Raw genomic sequence first — 21,483 nt, 5'->3', positions numbered from 1 at the left:
TTCCAAATCATGTCCAATCAATTCAAGTTGAAGAAACATCAAAGATAATCAATGGAAACAGCATGTACCTGAGCTCAATTTCTTGTCACATAGCAAATGGCCTGAATACTTATGTAAATAAGATATTTCTGTTTTGCATTTTTAATACATTTGCAAAAATTGTCATTATGGGATATTGAGTGTAGATTGAAGAGGAAAAACATGTAATACATTTAAAATAAGTCTGTAAAGTAAAGGAAATTGGTTAAAGTAAAGGGGTCTGAATGTTGTTATCTGAATGCACTGTATTTTTATCAATACATTACAATTATACAATAGGCCTCCTAAGACAAACAGAACTGATGGCACAGTAACTTTATTCAGAAACAAAGAGTAAACAAAAAAAAGAGAAACATAAGCATGTATAAATAAAACCATCTGGAGTTTCCAGTTTAAATTATTACCGGTAAACACACCTGACAATTGATAGGCTACACAAACATCAAACTGATGGAGTAGACTACACAAACATCACATTATAAATGCTTGCATTTACAGTCTCAGAGTTCACATACTGGATCACTGATAGTATGACATGAATACACTAAGACACTTCCTCATTAAGTTGGCTGTCCTTTTCGTACACAGAAAACTTAAGAGCGTTTGTAAATATACATATGGTACATTTTGTCTTGAAAATACTGTACCACTATTATAAGCGCTTGCACTTTGGAAGTTTTGTTCAGAGACAACCACACTGCTTTTTCAGATAGGGATTTGCAATGCTTTGACAATTGAATAGGGGAGAAATGGTATGCACGTCCTGTCCTAATCGCACAAACTGAACTATTACAGAAATACAAAAGTGCATTTATCTACACCTCTTCTGTACACAATATTAATGATAATTGCTTAGTGAATGATATGTTCATACTATGTTTAATACTGCGGTTGGCATTTGGAGAACTGGACAAGTTGAATCATATTCCCTCTTGTACAGATAGTCATTTGTGTCAGTTAGCAGACGCTGTTATCCAGAGAGACTTTTGGGTTAAGTGCTTTGCTCAAGGGCACATCAAAATATTTTTTCACCTAGGCAGCTCAGATATTCGAACCAGCAACCTTTCGGTTACCGGCCCACTGCTCTTAACCACTAGACCTCCTGTCGCTGCTATGCAAGGGATTTTGTTGATATAACATTCACTTTTTGGACAATTGCAACATGCAACATAAACAGAAAGCTCTGCTTAAGCAAAGACCCATATTAGCTTTGCATGACATAAAATTATCAATTAGGCAGCAACCTACAGGCAGAGTGGGACCATTTCAAACCATTTCCAGAAGCCTATGGTATAGCGGCCTTACGGAAGACATTTTCGTTGCCCATTTATGAGAAAAACACTCAAAATCATGTTGACAAAAACAACCTCTGCCATGTTTAAATCATCACGTAATACTCCACCGGGACTGATCGTAATCATAAGGAAACCCCCACTATATCTCTCATCACATTCACATGTAAATCAGGTTCTGTAAAACATTTAGTGGGTGGATGATAAGGCAAGTTTACCCCAAACACAGCATCATTGACAAGCACTGTACAGTGTGCCTGTCCTTCTACACCAGGTGTGTCAAACTCATTCCATGGAGGGAAAATTGTCTGCTGGTTTCTGTTTTTTCCTTTCAATTAAGACCTAGAGGGAGTTCCTAACTAAATCAGTGATCTTAATTCATCAATCAAGTACAAGGGAAGAGCGAAAACCAGCAAACACTCAGCCCACCGTGGAATGAGTTTGACACGTGTTCTACACGATCATGATCCATACCACCATCATGTCCACTAGACCATGATCTGTTGTATTACAAACACTGTGTAATGCATACGGATTCCTTCAGGTCTGGGGACTTCTGACATTGCACATCTTCCACAGAAAGATTCCCATAGTGATGTCAGAGACAACTTCCTCTGTTCAGTTTCCTGTAATTATTTTGGTGGAGGCCTCACATGACGGACCACTTTCTTCTCATACACGGTCCTCATGGACTTTTCCACCTGTTTGAGGAACACCTGGGGAATCCGACCACACAGGGTGTTGACTGTGTCCAGAAACTTGGTCTGGAGGGGATAGAACAGCGACTGGAACAAGTTGTCCTCAAAGGGGTACTACGAAACAGAACCATTGCATGCCTCAGAGTTAGACACCAGTAGTGGTAGCTTATCAAACCACACAGAAATCAACAGTACCATTGCTTACTGTAGAGGGGGATGCATATGAATCATATCATCTGGCTAATAAAAGGCATATCTATGGACAGCAGAGGGGGCTGATGTTGCTGTGTGACAAGGATTTCCTTATGTAAACATGTCCACACCGTTTGCTGTCCAAGGAGAAAAGGACAAAGGAAACAATAATCCACTAAAATGAATAGATTCTTACCTCGTGTATTGCATCATAAACGACTTTAAAGGCTGGTTGCTTGTCGTCGTGATACACTCCTCGGTTCCCATGGAGAATGGACACGCCTTCCTCCTCAGCTCCTTTACAGTTGCTCCCATACATGCAGTGATCAGGCCTGTAGTTCCACTGGCATGGGAAGGTGTACAGACACTCTGCAAACACACCGTTATACGTCTGTTACATCAGATTTCTGCACAATGTCCCCAAGATTGCCAGTGTATACCCTCTCTGATACCAGTATTGTTACTGCCAAAGAGCATTTGGAAAACGTGCAATGCTAATCGCTCAGGACCCTTCTAAGTTTTGCTTTACTGATTTAACAATTATCAAATTACTTGCTTTACAACTACAAGGATTGTAGTCCTTTTAAACTGCATCAAATCCTGGCTTGTGAAGGTAGAATAACACCAACAGAGTATCCCCTTAAACCAGAAACATGGGTACACGTAAAATAGAAAGATCAGTCATGTTTCCATGGCGAGGCAGATATTACACAGTGACTGGCTGCTCCCACCACATTGCCCTGTTTTTCCATTTGGGGATGCTGCTATGGGAATGGTTATTTCCTGGACAGGTTCTAATCATGTTGTCAGACAAACAATGCTCCTGCCAAGTCTATTTAAGGCTTGGAACGCTTAATACCCATCTCGCAGACTGCACCGGTGTCAATCTGCTGCTGCAGCCACAGGCTGGTTTAGTTCCACAGCGTTGACTTAATTCAGGATAGTTATTTCTTGTGGATGTATTAGAGAAAACCAATACCTACACCTGCTTGAAGGAATTATATTGAATTCCGTACGAGCTGACATTCGCGCTAACACCCTTTGGAATTACATTTTGGGGAAACATTCTAATTTGACACAGGCCTAAGTACAGCTATTGCTCTAGCTGTCATCATGAATGGTGGTGACATTAAATACAACTTTATTTTCCTATTTGTAGTCAACAAATGTATTCCAAATCAATGACAGCACTCTGCTACATTGAGGAAGAGCGAGGGAGGCAGTGTACTAGGGCCCAGTTTTCCAAAAGCGTATTAAGGCTAAGTTCATCGTTAGAACCTTCGAAGGAGGTTTCCCAAAACCACCATTATTGACGTTGCACTAGAAAGCACTCGTAATTGAACGCCTGCCTCAGACTCATTAGATGCTTTTTTGCCCTCCCGCATCACTTTCTACACAAACGATTTAAGCTAAACATAAAATCACATGGTTTATCGTTTCCCTGTGACCACTGATAACTTCAGAACAAAATTGACTACAAATACAAAGTTACCGATATATTTGCAATTGATACAAACAAGCAACATATTTTAATGCATATGATAAATGCATTAAAATATAAATACATTAGGGAAAGAGGCATACCTAGTCAGGTGCACAACTGAACACATTCAACCGAAATGTGTCTTTCGCATTTAACCCTGAATCAGAGAGGTGTGGGGGCTACCTAAATCGACGTCATCGGCGCCCGGGGAACAGTTGTTGTTGGGGATTAACTGCATTGCTCAAGTGTAGAACGGCAGATTTTTAGGCATTACTGTACATACAGTTGAAGTCTGAAGTTTACATACACTTAGGTTAAAACTTAAACCACTCCACAAATATCTTGTTAACAAACTATAGTTTTGGCAAGTCGGTTAGGACATCAATTTTGTGCATGACACAAGTAATTTTTCCAACAATTGTTTACAGACAGATTATATCACTTACTTTTCACTGTATCACAATTCAGAAGTTTACATACACTAAATTGACTGTGCCTTTAAACAGCTTGGAAAATTACAGACAATGATGTCATGGCTTTAGAAGCTTCTGATAGGATAAGTGACATCATTTGTGTCAATTGGAGGTGTACCTGTGGATGAATTTCAAGGCCTACCTTCAAACTCAGTGCCTCTTTGTTTGACATCATGGGAAAATCAAAAGAAAATCAGCCAGGACCTCAAAAAATAATAATGCTAGACCTACACAAGTCTGGTTCATCCTTGGGAGCAATTTTCAGACACCTGAAGGTACCACGTTCATCTGTACAAACAATAGTACGCAAGTATAAACACCATGGGACCACGCAGCCGTCATACCGCTCAGGAAGGAGACGCGTTCTGTCTCCTAGAGATTAACGTACTTTGGTGCGAAAAGTGCAAATCAATCCCAGAACAGCAAAGGACCTTGTGAAGATGCTGGAGGAAACAGGTACAAAAGTATCTATATCCACAGTAAAACAAGTCCTATATCGACATAACCTGAAAGGCCGCTCAGCAGGGAAGAAGCCACTGCTTCAAAATCGCCATTAAAAAAGCCAGACTACGGTTTACAACTGCACATGAGGACAAAGATCGTACTTTTTGGAGAAAATGTCCTCTGGTCTGATGAAACAAAAATAGAACTGTTTGGCCATAATGACCATCGTTATGCTTGGAGGAAAAACGGGGAGACTTGCAAGCCGAAGAACACATCCCAACCGTGAAGCACGGGGGTGGCAGCATCATGTTGTGGGGTGCTTTGCTGCATAAGGGACTGGTACACTTCACAAAATAGACAGCATCATGAGGAGGGAAAATTATGTGGATATATTGAAGCAACATCTCAAGACATCAGTCAGGAAGTTAATGCTTGGTCGCAAATGGGTCTCCCAAGCATACTTCCAAAGTTATGGCAAAATGGCTTAAGGACAACTAAGTCAAAGTATTGGAGTGGCCATCACAAGGCCCTGACCTCAATCCTATAGAACATTTGTGGGCAGAACTGAAAAAGCGTGTTAGCAAGGAGGCCTACAAACCTGACTCAGTTACACCAGCTGTCAGGAGGAATGGGCCAAAATTCACCTAACTTATTGTTGGAAGCTTGTGGAGGCTCCCAGAAATGTTTGACCCAAGTTAAACAATTTAAAGGCAATGCTACCAAATACTAATTGAGTGTATGTAAATTTCTGACCCACTGGGAATGTGATGAAATAAATTAACGCTGAAATAAATCATTCTCTCTTTTACTAGGATTAAATGTCAGGAATTGTGAAACTGAGTTGAAATGTATTTGGCTATGGTGTATGTAAACTTCCGACATCAACTGTACATTTCATGTTCAATAAATTGAGTTCTATTTTCCTACTTGTAGGCTACTGACTGTAATTTGTCTCATATTTTATAATGTGTGTAAAATGATGTGGCAAATCAGTGATTTAATGCATTTTTATTGGTCAACCTCAAGGTGGTAAAATCTCTCTCTATGAGCTGATCCGTCGTCAGTATTGTGAAATAATTGGAACGTTAAGGTAAGATTTGAATTGAGAAAGCTGACCCGAGAGCAGCGCTGCCTTTCTTTCGATCCTATCAGTATCGACAAATGCTCCAACGATGCACTTAGCGACCGTTCTCTCTGCATGGTGTTCTGGGAAAGGCGTGTTACATCTTCGGCCGTTGTAGGAAAGATGCATTGTTAAAAACACTCGTAAGCCTAAGTTCCATCGCTATCGGGGAACCGGGCCAAGATTTGTAGTGGAAGAGAGAGGGAGGAAGAGTGTGCCTGAGTTGCAGTGGAAGAGAGAGGGAGGAAGAGTGTGCCTGAGTTGTAGTGGAAGAGAGAGGGAGGACGAGTGTACCTGAGTTGTAGTGGAAGATGATATTTAAGAGATCTTGGTCACCCCAGGTGATGTGATTCTTGTACTTCTGGTAGAGTGGGTGGAGGAGGTCCTCCCATGACAGGCCACTTGTTATCATGCTGTTCTGGAATAGGAACAAGGACTGGTTTACTCCACCGCCTAGGGAGTAGCTACACATCAAACACTACAGAAATGCCCAATTAAAAAAAAAAGCCAAGAATTGCCCATGTTACAATTTCTACTGCTCTTTCTTGGTTGCAGAGAGATGCCAACTTGAGCTTGAATGTGCTGAAGCATTGCTTTAATGCGAGTGTGGCGATCGCAGAGCCTCAGTCTACTCTACTCTGAGCACTCAGATTGTTGACGCTGACTGTCAATAAGTGACACATCTGTTGCTGGTTGGGTTCAGATAGATACGATTGATTGATAAAACCAATCTCCTTGCAGCTTTCAGGTAGAAAACAGGGAAGGCATGACCAAAATACCAAACGGAGATGACCAAAAGGCTAATTGATTGATGATGTTCCTTACTTTGAACAGAGTACTTCGTATCCTCGTGAGGTTCATCAGCATGACTCCTGAATTGACCCCGGTGACCCCGTAGAAGGGATGGCGTGCAAAGCGGCTATACCAGCCTATCTTAGGGATCTCATGCTCTGGGGCCATAGCAGCCAGCTGGGTGGTGTTGAAGGCCTTGAGGAAACTCCACATATCATCCATGGGCCTGAGGAACAGCACATCTGTATCCACGTAGAGTAAAGAGTCTACATCCTTCAGGATCACCTGTTAGGATAATAATCAGGTTACTATCGGAATAATTCATTTCCTCTTATTCCAGTGATGGTACATAATGCACACACACTACCGTTCAAAAGTCACTTAGAAATGTCCTTGTTTTCCATATATTAAATTAGTTGCAAAATGAATAGGAAATATAGTCAAGACGTTGACAAGGTTATAAATAATGATTTTTTATTTAAATAATAATTGTGTCCTTCAAACTTTGCTTTTGTTAAAGAATTCTCAATTTTCAGCAATTACAGCCTTGCAGACCTTTCTAGCATTCTAGTTGTCAATTTGTTGAGGTAATCTGAAAAGATGTCACCCCATGCTTCCTGAAGCACCTCCCACATGTTAGATTGGCTAAATGGGCACTTCTTACGTACCATACGGTCAAGCTGCTCCCACAACAGCTCAATAGGGATGAGATCCGGTGGCTGTGCTGGCCACCCCATTATAGACAGAATACCAGCAGACTGCTTCTACCCTAAATAGTTATTGTATAGATTGGAGCTGTGCTTTGGGTCATTGCCCGTTCGGAGGAGGAAATTGGCCGCTAATTAAGCGCCACCCACAGGGTATGACTGGCATTGCAAAATGGAGTGATAGCCTTCCTTCTTCAAGATCCCTTTAACCCTGTACAAATCTCCCACTTTACCACCACCAAAGCACCCCAGACCATCACATTGCCTCCATCATGCTTGACAGATTGTATCAAGCACTCCTCCAGCATCTTTTCTGCATCTCACAAATGTTCTTCTTTGTGATCTGAACACATCAAACTTAGATGTTTCTGTCTAACACCTTTTCCCCCCAATCTTCCTCTGTCCAGCGTCTGTGTTATTTTGCCCATCTTAATCTTTTCTTTTTATTGGCCAGTCTGAGATATGGCTTTTTTTTTGCAAATTTGCCTAGAAGGCCAACATCCCGGAGTCACCTCCTCACTGTTGACATTGAGACTGGTGTTTTGTGGGTACTATTTAATGAAGCTGCTAGTTGAAGACTTGGGAGGTGTCTGTTTCTAAAACTAGACACTTTAATTTACTTGTCCGCTTGCTCAGTTGTGCCCCGGGGGCCTCCCACTCCTCTTTCTATTCTGGTTAGAGCCAGTTTGCGCTGTTCTGTGAAGGGAGTAGTACACAGCGTTGTACGAGATCTTCAGTTTCTTGGAAATTTCTTGCGTGGAATAGCCTTTATTTCTCAGAACAGAAATATACTGATGAGTTTCAGAAGAAAGTTATTTGTTTCTGGCCATTTTGAGCCTGTAATCGAACCCACAAATGCTGATGCTCCAGATACTCAACTAGTCTAAAGGACAGTTTTATTTCTTCTTTAAACAGCACAAAAGTTTTCAGTAATGCTAACATAACTGCAAAAGGGTTTTCAATTAGCCTTTTAAAATTATAAACTTGGATTAGCTAACACAACAACGTAACACAACGTGCCATTAGAACACAGGTGATGGTTGCTGATGCCTCTGTACGCACATGTAGATACTCTATTATTATTATTATTATTTTTAAATAAAAAAATGCCATTTCCATCTACAATAGTCATTTACTACATTAACAATGCCTATGCCTATACTGTATTTCTTATAAATTTGATGTTATTTTAAATGGACATTTAAAAAAACATTTCTTTAAAAAACAAGGAAATTTCTAAGCGACCCCAAACTTTTGAACAGTAGTGTATATGGGATTTTTTATTTTACTAGGTAAGTCAGCTAAGAACAAATTCTTATTTACAATGACGGCTACACCGGCCAAACCCGGACGACGCAGGGCCAATTGTGCGCAGCCCTGTGGGACTCACAATCATGGCAGGTTGTGATACAGCCTTCGACTCCAGGGTGTCTGTAGTGACGCCTCTAGCACTGAGATGCAGTGCCTTAGACCACGGCACCACAATGGCTTGACGGAAGATTACAATCACAAAGCAATCTGTTCCTGATGAGAATCAAATAGCACTCGGCCCCTGCAAAGTATAGGGTTTGTGTTGCATCATCTGCCAATCAATAAAGTTGCAGACATGGATTGCTTACCACTTTTATAACGGTGCAATGTGTACAAAAACAAAGCAATGTGTGCACACGGTTTGATGGTTTAAAGATTGTCCATTAAAAAGTCAATGAAAAGCAATGCTTTAATTAAGTTATTTAATTAAATCTCTGGGGATTGCTTGTTTGTTAAGTAACGGTCAATGGGTATGAATAAAGCCATATATTATCATAAAGTATTCATAGTATTATTACCTGGGTATATCATTCTTCTGCCTGTGTAAATCAAGCTAAACGTATCTAATAGAAAATGCATTGGGGTCAGGATGCAGCCCAGAGTGGCATGGTACTAAGAAAACTGATGACATGGGCAATTACCTTAACACATTTTTTAATGAATATAGCTTTATCCGTTTAAAGAATCAGTTCATATGTTTGATAGATAGGATTCAAATCAAAGTTTATTGGTCGCGCACACAGATTTGCAGATGTCGCAGGTGTAGCGAAATGCCTATGTTTCTAGCTCCAACAGTGTAGTAATTATGATTAGGTACACAGAGAGAGAAGAGAAACGATGTGCTGCAGCCTTACAGGGAGAAACAGCCTCTGGGCAGCGCAGGGCTTGAACAGCTTTTTCCATTCCTCTGCATTCCCCACAGAGAACGTGATTGGGTAGATACTGTACTGGAACTTGTTTGTGATAGCATGGGGCCACTGGCTCAGCTGAAAGAGAAACTACACAAAGTTACTAAACATCATAATTTGCTGTGAGAGGTAACAGCCATTTTTAGATGCAATCCCCGGAAGTCTCATTTAATTTCCAAAGAAACAAAAGCACAACTTGAGCGCATTTTCAAAAGGTTGAGTCAAGAGGTGTAGAGGAGAGGGATCACTGAGAGAGCAGATGGAAATATTCATTATTCTGACACATGATACACTCCTGAGAGTTCAAGTCTACATAAACACCTAAGGAAGTTCTTGTAAACCAATTAAGTAATGTCTTTACAGTAAGTGCAGCGTTGTCGTACATTGACCATAACGCTGCCAGTTATTGCTATAACTATGCCCAACTCCCAGTTAAACTAACCTAAACAAAAGGAGGTAGAAAATATTAATCCCATTCTGTCGAGTTACCCCCTCAAAGTCAACACTGCTGTCACACATAGAAGCCTACGATTTTCCGCTCTGTTAGACGCTCAAGCCCTCCATAATCATCAACATTATTAAACCATTTGGCCATGAGACAAAGATCAGTGTGAGGAGCAGGCAGGATTTCTGCTGACGAGGTGCACAGATCAGAGGTCAAAAAACGTTTTAGCTTGCTTCTAATTCCTGTTTCATCAGCACAGGCCGGATGTGAAACATTCCATCTCCTGCTCACATGCTACTAACCTTTGGGTTTAACCAACTCAACTTCCTGGCTAGCATGAAGCCAATTACAAAGGGGAGGTTCTCAGATGGTAAACATACCATAACTCATAAGCACATAAAGGGTATGTAGCCCCATGCATGCACAGTGTTTTCGTTTATGTAGGCCAGGGCTCTCCAATCATGTTTATGGAGAGCTAACCTCCTGTAGGTTCACTCCAACCCCAGTTTTACCTAACCTGATTCAGCTTATCAAGCAGTTAATTATTAGAATCAGGTGTGCTAGATTAGGGTTGGAGCTAAAACCTACAGCACGGTAGATCTCCAGGAACAGGGCTGGAGAGCCCTGAATGTAGGCTATATACATTTTTATTTTTTTATTTCACCTTTATTTAACCAGGTAGGCTAGTTGAGAACAAGTTCTCATTTGCAACTGCGACCTAGCCAAGATAAAGCATAGCAGTGTGAACAGACAACACAGAGTTACACATGGAGTAAACAATTAACAAGTCAATAACACAGTAGAAAAAAAAGAGAGTCTATATACATTGTGTGCAAAAGGCATGAGGTAGGCAAATAATTACAATTTTGCAGATTAACACTGGAGTGATAAATGATCAGATGGCCATGTACAGGTAGAGATATTGGTGTGCAAAAAAGCAGAAAAGTAAATAAATATAAACAGTATGGGGATGAGGTAGGTAAAATTGGGTGGGCTATTTACCGATAGACTATGTACAGCTGCAGCGATCGGTTAGCTGCTCAGATAGCAGATGTTTGAAGTTGGTGAGGGAGATAAAAGTCTCCAACTTCAGCGATTTTTGCAATTCGTTCCAGTCACAGGCAGCAGAGAACTGGAACGAAAGGCGGCCAAATGAGGTGTTGGCTTTAGGGATGATCAGTGAGATACACCTGCTGGAGCGCGTGCTACGGGTGGGTGTTGCCATCGTGACCAGTGAACTGAGAGAAGGCGGAGCTTTACCTAGCATGGACTTGTAGATGACCTGGAGACAGTGGGTCTGGCAACGAATATGTAGCGAGGGCCAGCCGACTAGAGCATACAAGTCGCAGTGGTGGGTGGTATAAGGTGCTTTAGTAACAAAACGGATGGCACTGTGATAAACTGCATCCAGTTTGCTGAGTATAGTGTTGGAAGCTATTTTGTAGATGACATCGCCGAAGTCGAGGATCGGTAGGATAGTCAGTTTTACTAGGGTACGTTTGGCGGTGTGAGTGAAGGAGGCTTTGTTGCGGAATAGAAAGCCGTCTCTAGATTTGATTTTAGATTGGAGATGTTTGATATGAGTCTGGAAGGAGAGTTTACAGTCTAGCCAGACACCTAGGCACTTATAGATGTCCACATATTCTAGGTCGGAACCATCCAGGGTGATGATGCTAGTCGGGCGTGCGGGTGCAGGCAGCGAACTGTTGAAAAGCATGCATTTGGTTTTACTAGCGTTTAAAAGCAGTTGGAGGCCACGGAAGGAGTGCTGTATGGCATTGAAGCTCGTTTTGAGGTTAGATAGCACAGTGTCCAAGGATGGGCCGGAAGTATACAGAATGGTGTCGTCTGCGTAGAGGTGGATCAGGGAATCGCCCGCAGCAAGAGCAACATCATTGATATATACAGAGAAAAGAGTCGGCCCGAGAATTGAACCCTGTGGCACCCCCATAGAGACTGCCAGAGGACCGGACAAGCATGCCCTCCGATTTGACACACTGAACTCTGTCTGCAAAGTAATTGGTGAACCAGGCAAGGCAGTCATCAGAAAAACCGAGGCAACTGAGTTTGCCGATAAAAATATGGTGATTGACAGAGTCGAAAGCCTTGGCAAGGTCGATGAAGACGGCTGCACAGTACTGTCTTTTATCGATGGTGGTTATGATACCGTTTAGTACCTTGAGCGTGGCTGAGGTGCACCCGTGACCGGCTCAGAAACCAGATTGCACAGCGGAGAAGGTACGGTGGGATTCGAGATGGTCAGTGACCTGTTTGTTGACTTGGCTTTCAAAGACCTTAGATAGGCAGGGCTGGATGGATATAGGTCTGTAACAGTTTGGGTCCAGGGTGTCTCCCCCTTTGAAGAGGGGGATGACTGCGGCAGCTTTCCAATCCTTGGGGATCTCAGACGATATGAAAGAGAGGTTGAACAGGCTGGTAATAGGGGTTGCGACAATGGCGGCAGATAGCTTCAGAAATAGAGGGTCCAGATTGTCAAGCCCAGCTGTTTTGTACGGGTCCAGGTTTTGCAGCTCTTTCAGAACATCTGCTATCTGGATTTGGGTAAAGGAGAACCTGGAGAGGCTTGGGCGAGTAGCTGCAGGGGGGGGCGGAGCTGTTGGCCGAGGTTGGAGTAGCCAGGAGGAAGGCATGGCCAGCCGTTGAGAAATGCTTGTTGAAGTTTTCGATAATCATGGATTTATCAGTGGTGACCGTGTTACCTAGCCTCAGTGCAGTGGGCAGCTGGGAGGAGGTGCTCTTGTTCTCCATGGACTTCAGTGTCCCAGAACTTTTTGGAGTTAGAGCAACAGGATGCAAATGTCTGCCTGAAGAAGCTGGCCTTTGCTTTCCTGACTGACTGCGTGTATTGGTTCCTGGCTTCCCTGAACAGTTGCATATCGCAGGGACTATTCAATGCCATTGCAGTCCGCCACAGGATGTTTTTGTGCTGGTCGAGGGCAGTCAGGTCTGGAGTGAACCAAGGGCTATATCTGTTCTTAGTTCTGCATTTGAACTGAGCATGCTTATCTAAAATGGTGAGGAAGTTACTTTTAAAGAATGACCAGGCATCCTCAACTGACGCGATGAGGTCAATGTCCTTCCAGGATACCCGGGCCAGGTCGATTAGAAAGGCCTGCTCACAGAAGTGTTTTAGGGAGCGTTTGACAGTGATGAGGGGTGGTCGTTTGACTGCGGGTCCGTAGCGGATACAGGCAATGAGGCAGTGATCGCTGAGATCCTGGTTGAAGACAGCGGAGGTGTATTTGGAGGGCCAGTTGGTCAGGATGACGTCTAGGAGGGTGCCCTTGTTTACAGATTTAGGGTTGTACCTGGTGGGTTCCTTGATGATTTGTGTGAGATTGAGGGCATCTAGCTTAGATTGTAGGACTGCCGGGGTGTTAAGAATATCCCAGTTTAAGTCACCTAACAGAACAAACTCTGAAGCTAGATGGGGGGCAATCAATTCACAAATGGTGTCCAGGGCACAGCTGGGTGCTGAGGGGGGTCGGTAGCAGGCGGCAACAGTGAGAGACTTATTTCTGGAGAGAGTAATTTTCAAGATTAGTAGTTCGAACTGTTTGGGTATGGACCTGGAAAGTAATGACATTACTTTGCAGGCTAACTCCTCCCCCTTTGGCCGTTCTATCTTCACGGAAAATTTTATAGTTGGGTATGGAAATCTCCGAATTTTTGGTGGCCTTCCTGAGCCAGGATTCAGACACGGCAAGGACATCAGGGTTAGCAGAGTGTGCTAAAGCAGTGAGTAATTGGTTGTAATGGGTGAGGTCACCGCGTGTGTGGGAGGTGGGACAAAGGAGGTATCAGGGGTATGAAGAGTGGAACTAGGGGCTCCATTGTAAGCTAAAACAATGATAACTAACCTGAACAACAGTATACAAGGCATATTGACATTTGAGAGAGACATACAGCGAGGCATACAGTAATCACATTACATTACATTTAAGTCAATCACAGGTGTTGATTGGGAGCTAAACCAGTAGGTGAGACAACAACAGCTAATCCGCTAGCACAACAACAGCAGGTAAAATGGCGTTGACTAGGTAGGGAGGGTCGGATTAACTACACACAGAGCCTGAGTGCGGCCGACAGATAAAACATAAACAAACAGAATGGAGTACCGTGATGAATGGACAGTCCAGCAGGCATCAGCTATGTAGCCAAGTGATCAAGGTGTCCAGGGGGCAGCGGTTGATGGGACAGGGAAGCTAGACTGGCGAGTATTATCCAGGCTAAAAAAACTGGCTGGCTGTGCAGAAGGTAAAAGCCGCTAGCAGTGGCTTACAATGACTAAATAGCTTGTAGCTAGTTAGCTGGAATGGCTTCTGGAGGTTCTTGAATGTGTTCTAAAAATTTAAAATAATAGCGATTCCGTATCACATCGGGTGAGGCAGGTTACCGGAAGGTATAATCAAATTAAAAATCGAAAAGAGATTGAAAGTAAATATGGGTCCAGTGAGTGGATGGGCTGGCTGGGGACGCAGCAATTCAGACAGTTAGCAGGCCTGTGCTAACAAGCTAGCAGTTAGCAGGCCGAATTAGCAAGCAAGCAGATAGCAAGGGCTAGAAAGTTAGCCTTTGGGGGACGTCACGATGGGGGTTGAGTCTGTTTATGCCTCTTCATGTGGTGACATCGATAGACCGGTCGTGGGTCCGGATATTGTAGCCCAGGAGTATGCTTCAGTGGCAGCACAGGAGTTCTGGCCGGGCTAGCTTCCAGCTAAGTGGGTGGAAACGCTAGCCAGGAGTAGTCATCCGGGGTTGCGGTTAGCTAGTTGTGAAGATCCAGATGAAAAAGTTCAGTTTGCGGTGGGAATCCAGGGATAAAAATAATAGGTCTGTTATGCTCTGGTTAGAGTCGCGTTGCTCGAACTGGCGAGAGCTTTCCGAGCTAAAGTTTAGCTGATGACCGCTAGCAATGGTTTGCTGACTGTTAGCTGGCTAGCTTCAGTTGAGGGGTTCCGGATCCGAAGCAAATATAAATACTTTAGAAAAAAAAGCAGATCCACGCGCTACATTGGGTGAGGCGGGTTGCAGGAGAGTATTTAGATGTTGAGGTTTAGAAAAATGTTTTAAAAGATATACGAAGAAAAATGTAAAAAAAACAACGAATATATACAAGGGACACGACACAACATCTGACTGCTACGCCATCTTGGAAACCTTCAGGTTTACAGCTACACAGTAGCATAAGACATTGACTTTCGTGAAGCTTGAGTCGTGAATAAACTAACGGTGACTGAAAACTTGCATGGTTAATGCGGTGAGGCAAACGTCTGGGGGATATATGATCCGAACTTGAGATAAAAGGCCTGTAAAGGCGTTAGAGGGCAAGTGAGAGGGAGATCCAAAAAAGGTTAGATCTGTTTTTTTTTTTTTTTTTTAAACATGCCAATACTCCGATCTGGCAGTGAATGTCATCTATTACTGAGCATGGAAGAACATTAAACAAGATACTGTCTGTATGAAAAGCATGAGAGTCTTTGAAAATATTCAAATAGTCCTATATTTCATTGAGAATTACAGTGGTCCTTTTCTAGAAACATACCGTACCTAAAGCCTAGATCATGTACTTTGTTAAGGGGATACTTACCCCCTTTTCAAACTGTGAGGTCAAGGGGTCCTCTGCAAAGATGTGGAATTTGATACTCTTGATGCTGAAGAGGAGGGCTGACTTGACCATGGTGAGCGTCTCATCCAGTCGGTTCCCACAGGCCACCACGGCCAGGTGCATGACCTCCTCAGCACGGGTGCGCTTCGATGCGGGCCGACCCACTCCCATGTCACTCCTCTGTCTGCTACAGGGATACAAACAGGGGCAACAAGTATGAGACTCTCCGCTTACAGAAGGCTCCTCAGGCTTGCTCATCAACTGTCAACAGAATGGCAGAGCCGTGCCGCTGCATAGCAACGCTGATACTTCTTCATGGACATGTCAACGGCCATGAGAACAGATTTGAACATGACAGGATGTGGCTTAGACACATATTCCAGACAGTACATAATCACACTGTTTCTACTGACAGACAGCTAACCAACATGTTCATATTCAAGGCCTCCTACAAGACATCCCTGTCATATGCTCAGGGTGAGCAGCACTCCCTCACCATACCCTTCTCCCTCTCCTGTAGTGTAGGTCTGTATATACCCAATGGGCTTTGTTCTCTCATGTTCAAGGCAAAGTTGTTTCTATAGCAGACATAAAAATGCTCTCTGCACAGCAACAGAGACTGCCATTGAATTCAAATGGATTCAGCAGAGCAGAATAAATCACACTCTGAAAAAGAAAAATGTGTATAGCTCAACGTAGAACTAGACCTAAATCCTCGAGTTGTATTTTATGTACACACCATATGGGATGGTTTTTATGATGCGTGTAAATGTAAACATTAGCAAACGCAAAGGAAGAATGGTCCCAAAATCCTTCTTCAGAACGAAGTAGCCCTCATTTGTGTGAGGATTTTGGAAAGGAAACATACTATTCTGCCAGAGGAAAGTGCAACATCTACCCAAGAGCTTCATGTAGGCAAAGAATGTGTCTTTTAGTCTAATAATCTGAAGGGGGAAACTGAAATTTGACAGGTGGGTTGCAGGACAGTCTCCAAGCGTGACACTTGGTTTTCTGCATGGCTGAGGGACAATCATGCAACACTGATTACGATGGAAGGCAGAGCTCAGAGAAACCTGTCCTCTAGGCTTTGATGGCAGAGCTCAGAGAAACCTGTCCTCTAGGCTTTAATGGTAGAGCTCAGAGAAACCTGTCCTCTAGGCTTTGATGGCAGAGGCTCTTTCAAGAACAATTCGTGTTTTTGAACATGTACTGTGTACATTATTACCAGGGGGAAAATTATACACACAAAAATACTGAGGGATAGGCATATTGTCTTTTAACCTGCAACCTAACCATAAATGCTCAGAAAATGTGTTGTTCTATGATACATACTGCATTGTGTTATAGATGGCCTGGACCAGTGAAATTAATGTTGTGAACACAGTTAGTTAGACCAAACAAAGCCCCATTATTTATTGTAAGAAGAACATGCTGCTCATGTGAGGTAATCTTACATAGTGTTAGAACTATTTTCCACCCATCTGGAAACATTTTGACAAACTCCGACTAGCTCTAAAGGGATACAAGGACTGCACTAATTATTGACAACAGAGAGTACTGTGCCTACGTGGCCTTGGGCTCGCAACAATCTCTTTCAAATCATGAAGAAAGACAAAACAGCTCAGAAGAGCACAGTGACAATATAGCTTACCTTAATCAACAAATCTATCAAACATTACTTCAACTATTTAGAAATTCCATCAGATACGAGCCACTACTGCAATGTGCTGAAGGCTTGGATAAAACTTGTGTGAAGGGAATGCTATAAAATGTGTCCTCCCTATGCATAATGGATTTCAAACAGAGGAGGCTGGTGGGAGAAGCTATTGGAGGATGGGCTTATGTCTGTAATGGAACGGTATCAAACATGTGGAAACCACGTTTGACTCCGTTCCATTCCAGCCATTACAATGAGCCTGTCCTCCTATAGCTCATCCCACCAGCCTCCTCTGATTTCAATAAAGTAACAGTATCTTTGAGTGAATCATCACCCCTAGCTACATGCATTCTGTTTAACATATTTCCCAGTTACTCAACGCCAACCTCTGTCAGGAGGTACTTAAGTGAGTGAGCTACCAAAAAGAGAGCTTTTTCCACCTGATGAGGCCCACGTAAGAAGTCTCTCAAAACTTGTCAGGATGCTCGGGTAAGCAGGGAGATTTCAAAGCCCTGCAGAAAGAGAGAGAGCAGTCTCCAGTCATCCAAGATGACATTTTTATAGCTTTACATAATGTCAGTGCAACGGAATACCTTGTTGGCCTCGGGGGACACTGTTTTACAGTATTCCAGATGATGGGGCAAGGAATTTGTTTAAAAGGGCTTATTAAATCAGATGTAACCATTGGGAGGAAAGTTTTTTTTATGGGGACAGTATCATGCATGACCTTTCCTTACACAATGTGTGAGACAGACTGAAAAATACATGCTACATTGAGCCTGGATGTGAAACATCCATCAGCAGTGGAATATATTGACCAAAAATAAGTGTTATTACAGTGTAATTGTCTACAACAAGATATGACTGTAGAATTTAGTGTGAGCTGGGACAGCTGATGGTATCTGTTCGGGAAGCAGCTCTTCTCCCTACTTTTATCCACAGGAAGCAGAGTGATACATCAAGAGGAAATGGTTTGATAAGGAAAGATGGGCATGTTTGTCTATTTAAAGGTGTGTAAGAGGAAGTCAGTTGCGTTTGCAGTGATGAAGATGGGAAAATTACACGAACAAATTAGGAAAGAGTAACCAAGACAACATAATAGCTTATATTTTATGGTAATTCTATGCCTCCCTTTCAGCCCTCCCCCTCACCAGAACCAATGGTAAAGTGCCTGAAGCTATGGGAGATGTGCAGTGTTTTTTTTTTTTTTTTTTTATCAGAGCACTTACTGCTTTGTTTGCTAAACCTGCTTTGGTTATTTTCCTCCATCCCCATTGGCCTCCACCCCATTTCTCTTATCAGTAGAGAGCACATGCATGTGGGTGTGGTCTCTGCCAGGACACTATGGTCCAGACTGAATGCTTTATAAATGCTTCCAACCAGATCACTGATCAAACAGGACATTTTAGGTGAAAGCAAAATTTACAACAGAAAGCATTGCCTTCAGAACATTGCCTTTAGAATATCAAATCTGGGCTATTATCATATCAGTGACAGCCATGACAGAGGGAATGGAAGGATGTTATGTTTTGGGAAAGAATTTGAGCAGGGCCCAAAATAGTATAATAGGAGACATAACAAAAAACAAGTCCACACCTGGACAGAAATAGTGAATGATGACAAACCATTGTCTAGTTATTGTCTGCAAGGCACAGGAAAGAGGGGATGATGGCCATCAGTTGAGGTCATCTATATTGGTCTACTTGGGCTTGTCTACTTTGAAGGGACATGGCATCACACATATTATACACATTGACAAGTACAGCCTCTTGACTTGAAGGTGGAGAGTTCTAAATGATAAGTAAAATGTATGCTCCTCAATCCCCAATAGTGTAATGACTGAGTCTCCTTGGACTAATGTATATTCCATCATCTTAAACTCTCTCAAGGTGACCTTTAAACCTGTTAACCACAGGACTTTAAAAAAATGGATAAGCCCCAGAAACCATGGGGTAGAAAAGTCAGATTCGAGGTCAAACTCGTTGTTTACAAAGCTACACAATTAGAATATTTTTACAACCCCAAGACACTTCTTTGAGCCGATGTTGGAATTAAATCTGCACACAACATACTGAATAGGGGATACCTTTACAATAAATGTCATACATCCATCGGTCATTTAGAACAATACATGTGATAATAAAAATAGGATTTGAATGACAAAAGCAAGTTTGGTCCTCTCATGACTGACCAAGCCATTGTTTGGTGCCAACGTCCTTGAATATAATTGAGCCTATGTATATTTTTGATGGGGGGGCACGTCTTCCTGAATGAATAAAGAGAGAAAGACGGGATACGTGTGGACTCATTCCATTACTTCCACAGGGAATAAAGCCCATCTATCTCTGTAAGCAGATAGTCATGCAATCCGTTAAAAGGTGAAAAAAAATCCTCATCTAACCTGAGACATCTTGCGTCTTTAAATGTGTTCCAAAACGTTGATGAAAAAAATAGGCGTGGAGAAGAAAAAAAACATGAATCACATCAACATTAGCAGGCGAGTAATGGTGCGATAATTCCTTACCTCTTTGCGATCGCATTGCCTCCTCTACTGGATACTTTCGATACTTTTCGGTACGTGAGTGGTTGTTTGTGTGGAATGTGAAGTTCATCGAGAGTTTTTTTTGTTAACTTTGATGCAATATTGTTTCGAAGCCCCGAGAACTTCGGAAAATAGTTATCCTCAACTTCTTTCAAAGGCGGATCGTCTGCAGCATTTCCCCCAAAAAAGTACAAAAGTAAAAAAACTCCAAAACAGACAGCGATCACAACAATTTTACAATGAATTCTCATCGTGGAAAACTGTTCTGATGATTTGGAGGAGCACAATATTCCTCTTTCATGTCTGTGAATACGCAATAACAGCTAGAGTTGACATTCTGTTACTACTCCGTTGCATTGCGCCGGAGATGACCCAGAGCGAAGAGGAGGAGCTTTCCACGTCCATGACCATCACTCAGTGGGAGTTTCTATATTCTCTTACCGTAATCTTTAGAAGAGAAGTGCGAGCGTTTTGTTTGACATCACAACGTGAACTCATCCATCACAATGCATCAGTAGCTATGTTTACATTAAAGCTGCAAAATGCAGAAATCGCTCCGCCATTTCCTGGTTGCTAAAAGTGTAATAGTTTGTCTAATCTAAGTTTATTTGACAAAACAAGCAATGTTTAGTGTAGAGAATCATTGTACCATCTAAACCGTGAAGTATGTTTGAAATACCAAACATATTGTATTTTCAGCTGTTTGAAGCTGGTGTACAAAACCGAAAGTAAAAGACACACAAACGAAACTTAAGAACGGGAAGCATAGAAATAGAGCACATAAAACAGATCTACAACTTCTTAGACTTGCTGTCAATGAGAATGACAGATCTATGTGAATTTGGTCAGGTTGCCCAAAAAGTGACATATTGCAGCTTTTACTTGTCCAGTGATTTTTTTGTCAACATTTTAAAAAGTTTGCATAGAAAATAGATTGCCTGCTAGGGTGCTGGACGTAATCATGTCACACCTAAAGAAACATTTTAAATCTAAAAAACCTAGTGTAGAATAAAAATGTAGTGGTTGAAGTGTTACTCAATATACACAAGTTTTATAGTGTTCAGTAGGAAAACAGTAGTGTTTCCAGTTGTAATCAGGTAGAGATTTTTACCACTTGATGTTGGCAGTAAATATGGTGCTTGGTACTCCAGTGTATATTTGGCCTTGTGTTTAAGGTAATTGTCCGGCTGAAAGGTGAATTTGTCTCCCAGTGTCTGGTGGAAAGCACACTAAAACAGGTTTTCCTCTAGGCTTTGGCCTATGCTTAGCACTATTCCATTTATTTCTATCCTAAAAAACTCCCTAGTCCTTGCCGAAGACAAGCATACCCATAACATGATGCAGCCACCACCATGCTTGAAAATATGAAGAGTGGTACTCCGTGATGTGTTGGATTTTCCCCAAACACAATGCTTTGTATTCAGGACATTAAGTTAATTTCCTTGCCACATTTTTTGCAGTTTTACTTTTGTGCCTTATTGCAAACAGAATGCATGTTTTGGAATATTTGTATTCTGTGCAGGCTTCCTTCTTTTCGCTGTCATTTAGGTTAGTAATTGTGGAATAACTACAATATTGTTGATCCATCCTCAGTTTTCTCCTATCACAGGCATTAAACTCTGTAACTGTTTGTAAAAAAAAATATATGTTTTACTACAAACACAAATGTATACATACAAACAACATCTTACAGATTCACACAAACAATGACTACATCTCATCTGCCCAGACTCGCAAGCTCACACCTC

General features: G+C 42.1%; 1 protein-coding gene across 2 annotated transcripts; it reads right to left on the bottom strand.

The window, feature by feature from the left end:
- Nucleotides 1-339: 339 nt before the first annotated feature.
- LOC115143407 (glucoside xylosyltransferase 2-like) lies at nucleotides 340-20,124 on the bottom strand. 2 transcript variants are annotated; one of them, XM_029683807.2, is made up of 7 exons: nucleotides 19,718-20,124; nucleotides 15,519-15,723; nucleotides 9,409-9,552; nucleotides 6,570-6,821; nucleotides 6,039-6,162; nucleotides 2,418-2,590; nucleotides 340-2,143 (listed from the first exon to the last, which is right to left on the bottom strand). In XM_029683807.2, the coding sequence occupies exons 1-7, from the start codon at nucleotides 19,984-19,986 to the stop codon at nucleotides 1,964-1,966; spliced, it is 1,347 nt and encodes a 448-aa protein (XP_029539667.1). In that variant the 5' UTR covers nucleotides 19,987-20,124; the 3' UTR covers nucleotides 340-1,963. The 2 variants fall into 2 exon arrangements, with proteins under 2 accessions (XP_029539667.1, XP_029539668.1); XM_029683808.2 differs by having other exon boundaries at nucleotides 9,409-9,540; nucleotides 19,718-20,123.
- Between the last annotated feature and the right edge of the window lie 1,359 nt (nucleotides 20,125-21,483).

Source organism: Oncorhynchus nerka, linkage group LG15, assembly GCF_034236695.1.
Source record: "Oncorhynchus nerka isolate Pitt River linkage group LG15, Oner_Uvic_2.0, whole genome shotgun sequence".
Taxonomy (NCBI): Eukaryota; Metazoa; Chordata; class Actinopteri; order Salmoniformes; family Salmonidae; genus Oncorhynchus; species Oncorhynchus nerka.
Note: the sequence above shows the minus strand (reverse complement) of the source record. Positions and strands in the feature narration are given on the sequence as shown.

Excerpts from the sequence above, each read along its gene's own strand:
- LOC115143407 (XM_029683807.2), bottom strand. The coding sequence starts at position 19,986 with ATGAGAATTCATTGTAAAATTGTTGTGATCGCTGTCTGTTTTGGAGTT. Across the intron at positions 9,553-15,518 it reads CCTCACAGTTTGAAAAGGGG|TTTCTCTTTCAGCTGAGCCA; the intron begins GTAAGTATCCCC and ends AACTTTGTGTAG. Across the intron at positions 6,163-6,569 it reads TACGAAGTACTCTGTTCAAA|AACAGCATGATAACAAGTGG; the intron begins GTAAGGAACATC and ends TTCCTATTCCAG.